This window comes from Leguminivora glycinivorella, chromosome Z, assembly GCF_023078275.1.
Source record: "Leguminivora glycinivorella isolate SPB_JAAS2020 chromosome Z, LegGlyc_1.1, whole genome shotgun sequence".
Lineage (NCBI taxonomy): Eukaryota > Metazoa > Arthropoda > Insecta > Lepidoptera > Tortricidae > Leguminivora > Leguminivora glycinivorella.
In genome coordinates, this window is record NC_062998.1 from 40,569,878 (window position 1) to 40,588,873 (window position 18,996).

The 18,996-nt window shown below is 36.8% G+C and overlaps 1 protein-coding gene across 4 annotated transcripts in view; it reads left to right on the forward strand.

Annotated features, from left to right (window-relative positions):
- Positions 1–18,202, forward strand: part of LOC125241731 — a 38,536-nt gene extending 20,334 nt beyond the window's left edge. For 3 of the 4 annotated variants that reach the window (XM_048150341.1, XM_048150339.1, XM_048150342.1), the window contains one exon: positions 12,742–12,966. In XM_048150341.1, coding sequence (XP_048006298.1) covers positions 12,742–12,897 — 156 coding nt within the window. In that variant the 3' untranslated portion in view covers positions 12,898–12,966. Of the gene's footprint in view, positions 1–12,741; positions 12,967–17,732 lie in introns of those variants that run through there. The other variant, XM_048150340.1, reaches the window with a different exon arrangement.
- Positions 18,203–18,996: the final 794 nt, after the last annotated feature.

Below are 18,996 nucleotides of genomic sequence, written 5' to 3' on the forward strand. Positions count from 1 at the left end.
AGTTAAGTAAACCAATATCTTTAAATAATTACTTGTCAAGAGCCAAGTGTCACTGATGACAATGTCAACTAAAAATGCGCGAAATATGACGGCTCTGTGTCTGTACACAAAATTTGGCACGCACATTTTCGTAAAATTAATAAAAAATTCACATGGATTTGTCCATGATTTCTGTATGAAACAATGTATTTCGTTCAATACTGCGACGATGGATAATGTATAGTAGATGTATGCGCATATTTTTATTTAGTTGTAGTGTGCGGTGACTAAATAAATGGTAGATGTTTTTTGTATGGAAAGCGAGCCACCTTAACATGTTGTCTAAAACTAATTTAATCGTTATAATGTGTTAAGAAAATAAAAACCGGCCAAGAGCGTGTCGGGCCACGCTCAGTGTAGGGTTCCGTAGTTTTCCGTATTTTTCTCAAAAACTACTGAACCTATCAAGTTCAAAACTATTTTCCTAGAAAGTCTTTATAAAGTTCTACTTTTGTGATTTTTTTCATATTTTTTAAACATATGGTTCAAAAGTTAGAGGGGGGGGACGCACTTTTTTTTCCTTTAGGAGCGATTATTTTCGAAAATATTAATATTATCAAAAAACGATCTTAGTTACCCTTATTCATTTTTAAATACCTATCCAACAATATATCACACGTTGGGGTTGGAATGAAAAAAAATATCAACCCCCACTTTACATGTAGGGGGGGTACCCTAATAAAACATTTTTTTCCATTTTTTATTTTTGCACTTTGTTGGCGTGATTGATATACATATTGGTACCTAATTTCAGCTTTCTAGTGCTAACGGTTACTGAGATTATCCGCGGACGGACGGACGGACGGACGGACGGACAGACAGACATGGCGAAACTATAAGGGTTCCTAGTTGACTACGGAACACTAAAAACGATTACGGTGTTTTAATTATGTCTTGATCTCATCGTTATCAATGGCATAATTTATTATATTGGGTTGGTAAGAAAGTAATGAGCGATCGATTGAATTCCACATAAAATTTTTGAGAGAGTTCTAGAATCTTCTATGGTCGAAAGTATATAAAGGGCGAGTCGCACAGTTTCTCGTCAGTCATTCACTAGCTGTCGCCGAGCTAATATAAGGAAGAAAATGGATGAATTAAAAGTGCATGTAAGGCATTGCTTACTATATGAATTTCAGTCTGGCCATTCAGCCGCCGAAGCAGTGCGTAATATATGTCAGCGTGTTGCTCCTGAAGTTGTGTCTGAGGCCACGGCGAAACGATGGTTCCAGCGGTTTCGTAGTGGCGACTTTTCATTATCAGATCAACCTAAGTCTGGTCGACCGGTGAAGATTGATGTAGCCAAATTAAAAACCTTAATTGAAGGAGATCCGAGGCTAACGAGTCGTACTCTTGCTACCGAGTTAGGCTGCTCTCATGTCACCATAGAAACACATTTACACGAGTTGGGAAAAAACTACAAACACAGTGTTTGGATACCGCACGAACTTGATAGAGATCAACTAAACCGCCGTGCCGATATCTTCATACAACTTCTGTCTTTTCGCCGCACATTCAACTGGTTGGACCATCTTATCACTGGAGATAAAAAATGGGTCTTATATATAAATCACACACGCAAACGTCAGTGGCTAGCTCCAAACGAAAAAGGAATAGAGGCACCAAAAACAGAGCCTCACCCGAAAAAAGTTATGCCGTCCGTTTGGTGGGATATTCATGGTATTATTCACTGGGAACTCCTACCAAGTGGAATGACTGTTACCGCATCAGTATACTGTAATCAGCTTGAAAATTTAAACCAAAAAATCTGTCAGAATCGTCCACAGCACGCTAAAGTTTTTTTCTTACACGACTATGCTCGCCCACACATTGCAAAAGTGACTCGGCTAAAGCTATTGGAGCTAGGTTGGAAAGTGATACCTCATCCACCGTACTCTCCAGACTTGGCACCTACGGATTACGCATTGTTCAGATCGCTAAGCAATGCCTTGAATGAAAAAAAGTTCGATGATCAAGCCCATCTACGACAGTACATAGCTGAGTTTTTTGAATCTAAACCTAAGAACTTCTTCGCCGATGCTATTCATTCTTTACCAGAACGATGGAGACAAGTAGTAGATAACGAAGGCCGTTATATTTTTGATAAATGATTAAAATAATAAATTAAATAAAAATTACAATATTGGGTATGATTCGCTCATTACTTTCTTACCAACCCAATAAATAAATTCTGCATCCCTAATTTATATGAAAACTTGGTGTACATAGTAACTTAATTAATGTCCATATTAAGATAAAATAAGGGTTCCTAGTTGACTATGGAACCCTAAAAAGAAAGCCCACTAATAACAATTTACCAACCGAGAGCTCCCAAGGCATTAACAGTAGAGCAAAAAAGGATAGGATCAATCTTTTGATTTTTGATGTAAAAATTACGCAAAGCACAGGCTCTACGTTCAAACAATTTTAATATGCTCAATGCTTGTTGTACTAATATACGAAACTAGACAAATTATTTCCCCTAGTTGCCCACTTCCGCTTTTATTTGACGAGGTTAAACAGCGTCCGCTATATAGCTCGCGCGTGTACACTGTTATAGGCCACTAGACTCATATAGAATTAGGCAGCAGAAATGATTGTTTTTTGTAGTATTTTACATAAAAAACCAATATTTATAGACTTTGGGTATTAAAAGTGAATGATGACTACCTATTTTCGATTAAAAATGTGTATAATATTTTTTTTCTACTCGTCGACTGTAATCTGTCAATTAGGACACCACAGACTAAACTATAAGTGCTAACTTGGAGTGAAGTGTTGGATATTCTATGGCAGTTCCGACTCAACTATAATATCTCATTATAGTTGACTTTAGTTAACTTTAATAATTTAAAAATTGAACTTCATACAATTTCTATACTAATTTGCGATACCTGGCAATTTTTTCTGCATCTGAAACACATTTTTTTTTATCTGTCGCGTTATCGACCAGCCAATCAGAGACGGTTATTACAAACAATTGGTTGCTAGGTAATTCGATGTTGATACAACGGTGAACGACGCTATTAACATTATTAAACTTGAATGATGATATTTCCGTCCATTGATGAAGATGATGACTCGTAGAAAAAGTATTGTATACAATAGTGATATAATTAAGCTTTTCACTCTCGTACCGTACTATTAGGCCACTCAGCAGGCTTCGTGGCCTAAACATGGTACTCGACTGAAAAGCTTTGTATTATATCACGATTGTATAAATAGTACATTACGATACAAGTGCGTAAAAAAGGAAGTTGGACGAATTTCCTTTTCGCACACAGAACTATATTTGGATAGAAGAAACAAATTCATCTATTTGTATAGGGGCCGAGCGTGTCAAATTTTGTACTGAAGTTGTTTCTTGCCTGTAATTTTAAATATGTCTCAGGCTCTTGATTGTTCATAATTTTTGTGTTGTTGCAATTGAATATCACGTAACGAGGCATTTTTTATGTTTTGGTTGACTTCAACTTACAAAAATTGACGCCCGAAAGCTGCAAGCTGCGATTAAAGACGGACAACTCAGTGGATTTCACCGAGTTCATTTGACACGCTAAGTAGATACGTTTGCTTGATCGATGGTATATATGACATCTGTGTTTTCGCACGTGTATCGTACGACCGTTTTCAGTACAGATGAGCCTCCGAAGTTTTGACCTGGCATATAATGAACCACTTCTCGCACTAGTGCGTAAAAAAACAACATCTGTACTGAAAATACTATTTAAACTTTGGCCACCGAAAACGCTGTCAGGTCATAGAACCTAACTTAAGAGCGCTATGACAAAAAAAGGCGATATATTGTAAAATGTACAATATTTATCGGCAAAATTGTACACTTTACTCATACTAAAAGACAGTTAAAGTACTTGTTTCAGTTAGAAAATCTAATTAACTGTCGGTTCATTAAAAAACATATGGATGAAAAAGCGTTTTCAATTAGTAATGATTTTTTTTCTGATGCTCGTTTAGGAAAAACCGCGCGAAGCACAGATTTCGGAGCTCTTATTATGTACAATTTGATAAGCTCACTCTCATAAATGCGGTAAATTTAAATTCCTAATATCTTGTACTTTAGGCCCATTAAACAATATTTATCATTTAATCCTTTGAAATTGAGAAATTGAAAGTAAAACGAACTCAATTTTGTCTTGAAAATACATCGAAACAAGTGATCATTTCTCCGAAAATCTACATGTTATCGAAGTTATTTTAGTATATAAATAATCTGCACAATGTGCTTAAACTGCTGTTATCCATTTGTCGTTATAATATTTTATCATGATTTTTTGCCAATTTTTTGAAAACTAGCCTTCCTGTCGCTATTTTACCGGCGACGGACGCCTGCGATTTCAGTGCCGCGCCGGAGCTCGAGGAGGTAAGACGTATGTCGCTTTGGTCTCCGAGTTTTCATCGCAAACGTCGAGAATATTTATCGTTGTGTGGGTCGGACGCCTTGTTTATACACGGGCTATCCTCGCATTGTGTGTGTGTAAACAGCGACCAACGAATTTGATCCTAGATCCGTAAATATTTGCTTTTGTAATACTTTGTTATGTTTGAATGTTAAAGTATTACAACATTGTGATGATAAAAATGTGAAAATTACAATACGGTCAAGATGATAAGACACATCAAGATGGTACTCGGGATCTGATGATGGAGCCAGAAGGTGGTCACCAGTACCAGTGAACCATGTAAGTAAACGACTTCGTGTTTAGGCTCGTTGGGTTCGTCTCAACAAGACCTTTGACAAGAGGTGGTACTCAGGGTCTGATGATGGAGCCAGATGGTGGTCACCAGTACCAATGAACCATATAACTAAACCCAGAGATGGGGAAATCGTAATCGATTCCGGATTACACGATTACTTGATTTTACTTTGTAATCTGACACTACTGGGTGTCAGATTACTTGTAATGTAATCAAGTGAAACGGTAAATTACCATTACATGTAAAGGAATCACTAATCATCTATACAATAGCTGGGGAGTTTATTGAAAAACCTTAAATTTTTTGACCAAAGCATGAAACTTGGCACAGTTGTTCCTTATATCAAAATAAGCCGATTAAGATCGGGAGCCTTCGGGAGCCTCCCCCCTGGGGCCCGGGAGGGGGGGTCAAAGTACCGCTTCACCCGGCTTGGTTTGAAAAATTCTAACTTACCCCGTTTAGTTAATAGGTCATGTTTGGTATCGTTTTCGAGTAAATCAATAACGTAGAATTCGTTTTTAGTACTAAAATTATCATGTAATGGTAAATAAAATAAAAAAAAATAAAAAAATTGAAATTTTCATCCATGATTTACAAATTCAAGTCATCATAAATGATAAACTGTTTTTACTTTTTCTATAAATAAAAAATATGACATGATAGCCTATTTAATATAGATTATAAAAAATATAACTTTTTTCCACCTTTACTAACGTTAAGTTCCACAAAAAAATTACTTTAAGACGCGCGGCGTCGGTACGCCGCGAGCGTAATTTTAAAATGCCTTTATTTTAGAAACTCTATTAGACCCCGTTTAGCTATTAGGTCATGTTTGATATCGTTTTCGAGTAAATCAATAACGTAGAATTCATTTTTGGTACTAAAATTATAATTTAATGGTAAGTAAAATTTAAAAAAAATTAAAAATTTGAAATTTTCATCCATGATTTACAAATTCAAGTCATCATACATGACAAACTGTTAGCTTTTTCTATAAATAAAAAATATGATATGAAAGCCTATTTAATATAGATTATAAAAAATATAACTTTTATCCACCTTCACAAACGTTAAGTTCCACAAACAAATTACTTTAAGACGCGCGGCGTCTTGACGCCGCGAGCGTAATTTTAAAATACCTCTATTATAAAAACTCTATTAGACCCGGTTTAGCTATTAGGTCATGTTTGATATAGTTTTCGAGTAAATTAATAACAAAGAATTTATTTTTGGTACTACTATTATAATTTAATGGTAAATAAATAAAAAAAAACATCTATAATTTGCAAATTCAAGTCAACAAAAATGTCAACTGTTTGCTTTTTCTTTAAATAAAAAATATGATGTAAAAGCCTATGCGTATGTCACCAAACACCCAGACAAGTTTGGTGGAAACTTCCTTCACGAACTGCTTGGTGTCTGATGACCATGGTCCAAATGTTTCAAATGCAATTGCCGCAAATATGTACTTGTTTTTTAAAAATGCATATTTGCGCGTTTAAACTGGGCGTTTTGCAGCAGCAGCCCCTGGTTTCTGGGCCGAGCGTTAGACGTTGGACGGAGCCAAGGTATCCACACAGGTCACGCCCCACGCCAAGGGTCGTCCCAGAAACCAAGGCAAAAGCGAGCAACCATCAGGCCGCTTTCCGTCTGCTGCTGACAAGCCGACAGGTTCGAGGGTTGTCGGTATGTTCGCTGTGCCGAGAGCCTTGCGGATTAAATCGTTAAGTGCAGCGTGTCACAATCTTCGGCCAGCAATAGACTGGCAGTGGAGTCCGTGGTGTCCTAATGCGTCGGCAGCAAGGGTGTGGTTGGCATGTCTTTAGCCCCAGTCTTAGACAAATGGCAGTATATGATGAAGTAAGGCAGCCTCGGAAGGAGGTATGTTCTCCAAGTGTCGATCTTTTCTAGTAAAGAGGTTCTTCCGGCACTCATTCACTGTTGCGTAAGGACCCTTGATCTGAAACAATATGTGCATTGTCATTTTATTTAAACAGATTCTGCAACTATCAAATTACAACATTTTGGTGGATCACCTTCACTATTACACACTTACCTATCATGCAAAATAATTACAAACTTTAGTAGAATCTGATTAGCCTATCTATGATATTGCTCCATCTCGTAATAGTTTGAAGCCTTGAGTGGCCATGTTTCTCCCTTGTTGATCGTTTCAAGCTGCGTTTATCGTACCTATCCCATACTATATCTAATCTAGAAACGTTTTCTTTTGGCTTTGAAGCTTAGCCAGGTCACTCAAGGTGTCAAACTGGAAACAAGATGGAGCAATATCAGAGGCAAATCAGATTCTACTAAAGTTTGTAATAATTTTGTATGATACGTAACATAAGTGGGTAATACTGAAGGTTACGTGATCAACCAAAAAATTGTAATTTGATAGTTGCAGACTCTAAAATGATAATGCACATATTGTTTCAGACCAAGTCGTTGCGCAACGGTGAGTGAGTGGTCGAAGTACCTACCTCTTTAGGTACCAGAAAAGATCGACAATTGGAGAACATACCTCCTTCAGAGGCTGCCTTGCATCAGCATATACTGCGCACAGTGTACCAGGGGCCCATTTCTCGAAGCTACAAGTTACAATTTTCAACTGGTTGTCAATGTCTAATATGACAAGTTGGAAAGAGACTTCCGCTTGTAACTTGTAACTTTCAGTTTTGAGAAATGGGACTCAGGGCGTTCTTGTTTGGAGTCAGGCGTTGGTGCCACACCAAAATTTGCCAAGTCCGTCTTCTTGGGGATGGAAGGAAGAAGGAGACGAATGGGTACCACACCGGTCAGACAACACTGAAGTGGCCAGTATATGCTTAGAAGTTACAAGATGTAAATGTAAATCAGGTTGCAAAAACCGATGCAACTGCATAAAGAGGGTAGAGCCTTCTTTATGAAGTTCCATATGTACCCAGCTATGTCTCTGTGAAGGGAATGTATAGTATGAGTATGAGTAATCTGTCAATTAGGACACCACAGACTAAACTATAATTGCTAACTTTTCAGTGTTGGATACTCTATGGCAGTTCCGACTCAATTATAATAAGCTCATTATAATTGACTTTAGTTAACTATAATAATTTCAAAAATAGAACTTCATACAATTTCTATACTAATTTGCGATACCTGGCAAATTTTCCTGCACCTGAAACATATTTTTTTTATCTGTCGCGTTATCGGCCAATCAGAGACGGTTATTACAAACAATTGGCTGCTAGGTAATTCGATGTTGATACAACGGTGAACGACTCTATTGACATTAATTTTAACTTGCATGTGATATTTCCGTCTATTGATGATGAGGATGATGACTCGTAGAAAAAGTATTGTATACAATAGTGATATAATTAAGCTTTTCACTCTCGTACCGTACTACACATGGTACTCGACTGAAAAGTTTTGTATTATATCACGATTGTATAAAATACTATTATATAAATTTCTTTCAGGATTCACTACAATGAATAAATAACAGGTACAGTCGGTCTTTAGATCGTGTGGTCCGACCCGAGTGTTGCCGTTGTCGACACCGGAGTCAATAATAATGAATCTTTTTCTATTTATGCATTAACACACCTCTGACACTGGCGATCAAATATATGAAAGAGGCACGTTCCCCGCACACAGTCTAAGCTCGCGTAGGTGAACGCGTACTATCCTTTGTGAATAGGCTTTAATATCATATTTTTATATTTATAGAAAAAGCAAACCGTTTGACATTTATGGTGACTTGAATTTGCAACTCACAGAAAATTATTTTTTTTTTAAATTTCATTTAACATTAAATGGTCATTTTAGTACCAAAACTAAATTCTACGTTATTAATTTACTCGAAAACGATACTAAACACGACCTCATAGCTAAACGGGTTTTAATAGAGTTTTTTTAAAATAAAGGCATTTTAAAATTACGCTCGCGGCGTCTCGACGCCGCGCGGCTTAATGTTTTTTTTATGAAACTTAACGTTAGTAAAGGTGGGTAAAAGTTATATTATTCGTAATCTATATTAAATAGGCTTTCATATCATATTTTTTATTTGTAGAAAAAGCAAACAGTTTGACATTTATGATGACTTGAATTTGTAAATCATAGATGAAAATTTAAAACTTTTATTTTTTTTATATTTTATTTACCATTAAATTATAATTTTAGTACCAAAAATGAATTCTACGTTATTGATTTACTCGAAAACGATACCAAACATGACCTATGAACTAAACGGGCTATGTTAGAATTTTTCAAAGCAAGCCGGGTGAAGCGGTACTTTGACCCCCCCTCCCGAGCCCCAGGGGGGAGGCTCCCGAAGGCTCCCGATCTTAATCGGCTTATTTTGATATAAGGAACAACTGTGCAAAGTTTCATGCTTTGGTCAAGAAAAAAAAGGTTTGGCCTCTTTTTGTCGATAAACGTCCCCACTACAATCATTACTATTACCAATAATTCGGAATCATAGTCGATTCAAAATAACTGAAATTATTGACTTGATTACTTTCAGATTACGAATATGTAGTACCTCAGATTGCTGACTGTCACTTTGATACAAAAGTCATCATGGGTGTTGTAAAATAGGTTTTAGGGGGTGCTGATTCCAAAATTAATGACCAATGTGGAATCTGACATTGCTGACTGTCACTTTGACACAAAAGTCGTCATGGGTGTCGTAAAATAGGTTTTAGGGGTGCTGATTCCAAAATTAATGACCAATGTTCAATCTGACATTGCTGATTGTCACTCTGACACAAAAGTCGTCATGGGTGTCGTAAAATAGGTTTTAGGGGGTGCTGATTACAAAATGAATGACCAATTTGGAATCTGACATTGCTGACTGTCACTTTGACACAAAAGTCGTCATGGGTGTCGTAAAATAGGTTTTAGGGGGTGCTGATTCCAAAATTAATGACCAATGTGGAATCTGACATTGCTGACTGTCACTTTGACACAAAAGTCGTCATGGGTGTCGTAAAATAGGTTTTAGGGGGTGCTGATTCCAAAATTAATGACCAATGTTCAATCTGACATTGCTGATTGTCACTCTGACACAAAAGTCGTCATGGGTGTCGTAAAATAGGTTTTAGGTGGTGCTGATTCCAAAATTAATGACCAATGTGGAATCTGACATTGCTGACTGTCACTTTGACACAAAAGTCGTCATGGGTGTCGTAAAATAGGTTTTAGGAGGTGCTGATTCCAAAATTAATGACCAATGTTCAATGTGACATTGCTGACTGTCACTCTGACACAAAAGTCGTCATGGGTGTCGTAAAATAGGTTTTAGGGGGTGCTGATTCCAAAATTAATGACCAATTTGGAATCTGACATTGCTGACTGTCACTTTGACACAAAAGTCGTCATGGGTGTCGTAAAATAGGTTTTAGGGGGTGCTGATTCCAAAATTAATGACCAATGTGGAATCTGACATTGCTGACTGTCACTTTGACACAAAAGTCGTCATGGGTGTCATAAAATAGGTTTTAGGGGGTGCTGATTCCAAAATTAATGACCAATGTTCAATCTGACATTGCTGACTTTCACTCTGACACAAAAGTCGTCATGGGTGTCGTAAAATAGGTTTTAGGGGGTGCTGATTCCAAAATTAATGACCAATGTTCAATCTGACATTGCTGACTGTCACTTTGACACAAAAGTCGTCATGGGTGTTGTAAAATAGGTTTTAGGGGGTGCTGATTCCAAAATTAGTGACCAATTTGGAATCTGACATTGCTGACTGTCACTTTGACACAAAAGTCGTCATGGGTGTCGTCAAATAGGTATCCGGAGGTGTTTGAAAACTAATGACCAATTTGGAATCTGACACTGTTGACTGTCACTTTGACACAAAAGTGATCATGGGTGTCTTCAAATAGGTTTTCATGGGTACTGATCTCAATATTAATGATCAATTTGGAATCTGACATTGCTGACTGTCACTTTGACATAAAAGTCGTTATGGGTGTCATCAAATAGGTTTCCAGGGGTACTGTGCAATGTCAGGTTCCAAATCGGTCATTACTTTTTAAATCATTTCATTAATTTTGGAATCAGTACCCCTAAAAACTATTTGACTACACCCATGATTCCTTTTGTGTCAAAATGACAATTAGCACTGTGAGATTCCAAAATAGTCGTTAATTTTGGAATCAGCACCCCCGGAAACCTTTTTGACGACACCCATGACGACTTTTGTGTCAAAGTGACAGTCAGCAATGTCAAGATTCCAAATCGGTCATTAATTTTCAAATCAGCACCTCCGGAAACCTATTTGACGACACCCATGACGACTTTTGTGTCAAAGTGACAGTCAGCAATGTTAGATTCCACATTGGTCATTATTTTTGGAATCAGCACCCCTAAAACCTATTTTACGACACCCATGATGACTTTTGTGTCAAAGTGGCAGTCAGCAATGTTAGATTCCACATTGGTCATTAATTTTGGAATCAGCACCCCTAAAACCAATTTTACGACACCCATGACGACTTTTGTGTCAAAGTGACAGTCAGCAATGTCAGATTCCACATTGTTCATTAATTTTGGAATCAGCACCCCCGCAAACCTATTTGACGACACCCATGACGACTTTTGCGTCAAAGTGACAGTCAGCAATGTCAGATTCCACATTGGTCATTAATTTTGGAATCAGCACCCCCTAAAACCTATTTTACGACACCCATGACGACTTTTGTGTCAAAGTGACAGTCAGCAATGTCAGATTCCAAATCGGTCATTAATTTTTAAATCAGCACACCCGAAATGTTATAACTTAACTTCATGTCAATTCAATCACTGACATAATGAACTTTATGCCTTATACTTATAGGTAATGTCAGAAAGATTTGTGTTTAATTCGATTGACGTCATGCAGACAATCTATAGATTAACATGGCTAATGTTGTTTTTGCCTGATTAAGTGAAAGTATACTTTAAAAATGTTTTTTGCGGTTTTCAAGTCGTAATAAAATATGGTAATATTTTTTTTCGGTTAATTGGACACTAATTAATAATATAAGATAGACTTTAAAAAAGGGTCAAGTAGCCTATTTAATTTCAAAACCACCAATTTAAATCAATATAATAAAAAAAGCTAATCAACTACTAGGGTTTATTTGGAGAAATTGCAAAAAATTCAAAAACATCGCGGCCTTGAAGACGGTGTATTCAGCGCTAGTGCGCAGTCTGTTGGATTACTGTTCTAACATATGGAATCCATTTTACAAATGTCACGTTGAGCGAATCGAACGAATACAAAAGAGATTCCTATTTTTTCTCACTGTTCGTCAGGGGAAATTGCGTTCACTTAACTCATATCGTAAACGGTTAAAGTTTTTTAAAATGATTTCTCTTGAGGACCGCCGTTGGATTTCTGACCAGACGTTGCTACACAAAATAGTCTCAGGAACGCTAGATTGCCCAGAACTTCTGGAAAAAATATATTGGACAGTTCCGCGACAGCATTCTCGGCTAGCTAATTTTCGGCCTTTCTTATGTAAAACTTATCGAACAAATGTTGGTTGTCACAGTTTAATACCTAGAATTTGTAGAGAGCATAACATATTGTACAAACAAAATAATACTGACATGTTGAAAATGACACATAATCAGTTAAAAACATATTTACATACACTTAAGACTAAACCGTAAGGCGTAACATACATATATATATACGTAAAATGCATATTACAACTTTTTGAAATTAATTACATATATAACTATTTCTACCTCCTTGCTAACTAGATTACTCATAGTATCAGAATTTAAAGTTGTACCTACCTACTTAGTTAATTTAGATGTATACTTCCATTTCAACTTAGTTCCTACTTGAAAAATTTTGAAACATGCATGCCGTGTTTGCCTGTAATTGGGTGAATACTCGAGCAAGTTTATCTTAAAGTAATTTTAATGTATAAGTATCTTTGTATTACACCTGTTGGCAAACCTAAATAAATAAAAAAAATCATCCTAATATTTTTTCCACAGACAATAAAGCATCAAGAAAAGACGATACTCGAGCGCGAGAACCGGCTGTACCAGCTGAACACGCACCTCGAAGAGATGAAACGCGTGCAGGAGATGGTAGCCAAGATCATGTCCAAGAGCGCCAGCACCGCGGCCTCGCCCAACAACAGCACATAACACAGGCCGCGCGCCTGCCGGCCTCACATACTACGTGCATAATGTAAATAAACAAAATCATGTACTGAATCAATGACTTCATTCACATTGCTAAATTCCTTAGATATATTCTTATGCTATCTATACGCGGTATTTTATACGCGATTTATACTCAGAATCGCGAGGTGTTTCGATCCTGGGGGCCGATTTTTGAATCTCGGCCATCCATCTCGTGAAATTCGTTCAATAATATCTCCACTACTAGCGATTTAAGTTCTACTAACAGAATCGAAAACGAGTGGTCATTACCACTAGTTTTAAAGTTACGAGCCGTCCTTTTTTAAAAATAGCATTATGTCGTTTTCAACAGACTTTCGAACGGCGAATTCGTGCGTTTGAAATTCAAAAATCGATCCCCTGATAGGAGAAAAAAAATGTCCCAAAATTTTCATACATTTTTTAAAACCTTCCATTCCATTACCGCCATACAAAATGTATGAAAAAATGGTAACGGAATGGGGAAAAAAGCTTGGGTCACCTTTATCTCCTATAAGGATTGAAAGAGCTCGCAATTCTTGAGTGTAAACCACATAAAAATTCAAAAAAAAAGTCGGGTGGACAACTTTAAAAAAAAATGGCCCAGGTAAAGTGGAATTAGTTCCACAAGACTCCGTATCTCATTTTTGTATTTTGTAGAGGCAGTACAAATTAGTTATTACCTTATTACACAAACATAGCGAAGGGTTACCGTTATTTGGACTGCTCCAATAGGCTACTTGTTTGCCTCCTAGTCAAATCAGCTTCTTTAAAAGAACTGTCAAAACGATTTTGAACGACTTGCTAATATGGAATTAATATGAAATAGAATTGAGTGACGTCACGGTCAACTGATTTACTTTATGTATTTCTATCTGATTTATAAAATATAAATTGGAGTTAAAATAACTTCAGTCCCTGTTTTTCTTATAATTATTTGATGATTTATTGGGTTGGCACAAAAGTAATGAGACACTTGGTTTACGTTTTATATTTTTTTATTATTATTACAATACAAAAAGCTTAGTCGATGATGTAATCACCATTAGCATCTATGACTTCTTGCCAACGATCCGGCAAAGTTTGGATGCCTTTCGCCCAGAACTCTGATGGCTGTGCCTCGAAAAAGTTGTTCAACTCCACCTGTACATCATGGAAATCATTGAATTGTTTATCCCGCAAATGTCGTTTCAGGGCTCTAAACAAATGAAAGTCTGATGGTGCGAGGTCTGGAGAATAAGGTGGGTGGGGTATCGTCTCCCAGCCCAAGTTCTGCAGCTGTTGGCGAACGGTAGATGCGACATGAGGTCGAGCGTTATCATGTAGTAAAATTACAGTGGCTCGTCTTCGTCGCTTTTTCTTGATAGCAGAAGATAGTTCGGTGAGCTGTGTTGAATGTTTGTTAGCGTTTACAGTTTCATTGTGTAATAGTTCATGAAACAGCATGCCTTGAGAGTCCCAGAAACAACAAAGCAAAACTTTTAAGCAGTTCTTTTGACTCAGCTTCGGTTGAGTTGGTGGCGTTTCTTCTCGAGGCAGCCAAAAAGCACGACGTGTATCGTTCTCATAATAAATCCATGATTCATCTCCCGTAACCAGATCAGTCAAAAACTCTTTACGTCGGGGTCGCAGCAAAAGTGATTGACAGATGGCGACACGGACTGCACGACTGGCGTCGGTAAGGATGTGCGGTACCCATCGAGCCAAAACTTTTCGATACCCAAGCTCATGCAGATGGTATTCCACAGCGTGGTGACTGCAGTTAAGTGCTTCCGCTAATTCACGAGTAGTAGCATCAGGATTCGACTGTAGTTCGCGGCGTAAATCGTCATCATTGAATGCAGGTGGTCGCCCTGAGCGTGACTGACTTTCAAGGCTCCTGTCTCCTGATTTAAAACGGTCAAACCATCTGGACACCGTGGCATGGCTTGTACTTCCAGCGCCCAATGCAGTGTTGATATTGTCATCCGCAGCCCGCGCACTGTGGCCTAACAAGTACTCGTATAAGTAAAGTGCTCGTCCATTTTATTTCAATCTAACTAAACCAATCACGAGGGCGGCTTTATATACCCTCACATTAGAAGTACCTAGAATGTTCTACAACATACTAGAATATTATCGAAAATAATTAACTTAAGAAAGGAAATGTATAGAGTTTTGTAGAGCGTGTCATTACTTTTGTGCCAACCCAATATTTCGTGCATGGTAAAAGAGTACATTACGATACAAGTGCGTAAAAAGGAAGTTCGAAACGAGTGGCGATAAATTAAAACACGACCGAAGGGAGTGTTTTAAATCGACACGAGTTACGAATTTCCTTTTCGCACGTGTATCTTACGACGTTTTTCAGTACAGATGACTCTCCGAAGTTTTGACCTGGCATATAATGAACCACCTCTCGCACTAGTGCGTAAAAAAAACAACATCTGTACTGAAAAATATTTTTGAATTTATTTTTCTTAATTAGTTTAGTATAGGCATGACTTTGCGTATAAAAATACACTTTATTATCGATAAATAATTGAGTGCAAAATGAGCACATATTCTTTTCTTAGTGACAAAGAAAGTTTGCCTTTTTTATATTATATGTAAATAAAACCTACATTTCTATACTATTTCATTTTTTTATAATTATAATCATTCCTATTTGCCTATACAATATATATGATGTGGATCTACTTTTATAATAAAAAATAAAATAAAATATTCACCTATATCATAACCAACACTTGCTTATTCAATATCGTTTATTCTATATATGTTATTACCTACTCGGGAATTGCGTTTATTTTTCAATCAGTTACTTGTAACCTCATTGTTTATGAGCTACGGTAGTTGCTTATCATCAGGCGATCCGTCTGATCATTTGTCTTCTATGACATAAGAAAAATTATCACGGGCCGGACGGCATATCCATTATTATCCATATCTCTGTTTCTACTTGACATCCCGCGGTGTGACATCCAAATCCCCGATCACTGATTATATGCCAGGTCGAAACTTCTGATGGCCATGTGTACTGAAAAAGGTCGTACGATACACGTGCGAAAAGGAAATTCGTAACTCGTGTCTATTTATTAAACACTCCCTTCGGTCGTGTTTTAATTTATCGCCACTCGTTTCGAACTTCCTTTTTTACGCACTTGTATCGTAATGTACTATTATTTTAAGTACAGTCAAGTTGCCTATTGAAATACGTGTTAGGTATCATCTGACAATACATATTTTCAGAATAACGGATTGGGTTGTTTAGTAAAATGAGCTACCTTATCGAATTTCTAATTTAAATTTTACATTTAACACGATTAGAATATAGTACATTACGATACAAGTGCGTAAAAAAGGAAGTTCGAAACGAGTGGCGATAAATCGACACGAGTTTCGAATTTCCTTTTCGCACGTGTATCGTACGACGTTTTTCAGTACAGATGAGCCTCCAAAGTTTCAACCTATCATATAATGAACTACTTCTCGCACTAGTGCGTAAAAAAACACCATCTGTACTGAAAAATAACCTAATATGTTTCGTACGTAATGTACAACCTTTTCAGTAATCAAATATATATTTTTAGTCTATTTTGTAATTATTTCATGATGTCTTCAAATCGTGTCTATTCATGTTGATCTTGATACCTATGGAAAACTTTATTTTGATTACAATCCCTCCCTATTATATGACTGTATAAATTATTGTTTACCTATCTGTGCCCTTGGGTATTTAACAACAAAACATAATTTTAATGAAATTCATTGAGAATTAATGAATTTATTTTGTAATTATCTACTATCTGATTTTAAAATTGAGAAATAATAACGACTATACAAAATTTTCGACCAGAATCTAATATTGTGATATATATTTGAGATATATTTTAATTGTGACACTAACAAATTATGTAAATTGATCAATAATGTTCTTGGTATGTAATAGAATAAGTTATAATAGTACATTAATAATTTTAATGATAATAACCATATCGACATGCATGCATTGACATGAATGATAATTGGTGAATATAATACTTCAATTGGTAATCTAATTTGTACCGGATTTGTCTACTCCCATCTGATCAAAATTGAACGAAACTCCCCAATCTCAATTGAGAATGGGAATAATCAGGAACATAGTGTGGACTGATACATTTGTATGAAAAGACAAAAACGCCGGGAAAGAAGGGCTTACAGGGTGAGTAGGTACGAGTAAGTATATCCGGCTGAGCGTAGCGAGGATAGTGATACGAAGCCTGTTAGCCCTTTTCACGGCGAGGAATGTACAGTGCTTTTCTCAAACTTGCAATGAAATAGGCTGAAAAACGGTCCTTGAAAACCTTCCATTTTAAGAAATTTCGGGGGCAGTAAGTTACTCATGTCTACTTCTGCCTCCGTTCGCAATCCCGGAGGCGTATCTACACTTTAAATCCACATCACTTTTGTCCAAACCAAATCCAAACTCATTTTGTTTTGAAATTTGAAAAAGCTCTATATAAAATATTTGATAAATCCGAGCAAACATATATTTTTTATTTAATTTCCGCGCTTAAACTTTTTTAGGGATGTATTAGAACTATCGATAACTGTAATCTTATTAGTAAATCTATGAACATAAAAGAAAATAATTATGTGAAATTTGATGACAACTTACAAGCGATATGACTTTTATTTATTTGTAAAAGCTTTTCAGTGGGAAATTACCTGTAACATAATTAATATCCATTGTTAATAAAATTAGATAATTGATAAATAATTTATATGGAAATTATTTATCAGCTGATCATCTATTGAGCAAGTTTGTTCGTTTGTTTAATGCTGTAAGATTTCAGATGCAGACAGTGGGTCAAATTTCTGGGGAATGAAGTCCTACCTTCCCTCAACTTCTATGGTGCTTTCTTCCGGGTGTTTGTAGTATAGTAGCGTAAGACTTAATCAGCGTCGAAACGTCAAGATGTATTTCGAGTTAATTAAACGCAATACAATCTGTTAAGCTTATCCATGTATTAGTCTACTGCATCAAATATTTTCTATACAAGATATAGCTTAAATGTGGACATGTGTCAACCCTCTCCATTTTATCGATATCGATAACGAATGCAAGCATGCAGCGAACACACTATTTGACAGATCTTTGACACATGACCATGGACCTTCAATAGGGACTGAGCTCACACTTTTTTGCCATACTAAATTGAACTTTATTACCGGTAGAGAAAGGCGTTCTTGTCAGACTAGCAAAAGTGTGTCCACACGAAAGGGTCAAAGTTGGAGCTGTTGTCCCTCTCGCACGTGTGACCAGTGTTAAAGAGATTAGTATACTCTGTCAACCAAGTCGGTCAGTAAATAAGAACAAAGAAAACTATATGTATCCTTTTCTTTTGGGGTGCTAGAGAAAAGGTTACCTATAGTTTTCTTAGTTCTTATTTACTGACAAACTTGTTTGACAGAATGTAGTAGTATTTTTACCTGTATGATAACTAAGTTTATAAACTTCTTAAATTATTTTTGTATTATATCGAGGCAAGGGTATTATTAATAAATACCTTGTAACGAATTGGTAAGTCATTATTATGAAGCCATAAAACCAAAGATTTGCTCAATTAAAAAAAACCTTTAATTGGGTATTACTCCCGCCCATTTCAGCTTTCAAACACAGATTTCTATTTTTATATCAGTCTGCAATCATCATCGTACGGACGAGGGCCGGAGGACCGGACCCACAGACTACTATGAAGATACTAACGTACCGTACCAAGGTCATCCGTCATCCACATACGGAGCGATACGGTGTTATCACCATAATGGACGCAATTTAATGAGATTCAACTCGGCGAGCCTAGTTTAGCGCGGCCCGGTCGTGTATAAAGTAGCTAACAAACAAAACGGCCGTAACATACACAAGAGTGAGAGCGAGAAAAGTTCGACTCTTCCTGAACGTTCGTCTGTTAGCACAGTTAGGCCCAGTTGCACCTGCACCAACCACTTAGGGTTAGGCTCAGGTCATCCGTCATCCACATACGGAGCGATACGGTGTTATCACCATAATGGACGCAATTTAATGAGATTCAACTCGGCGAGCCTAGTTTAGCGCGG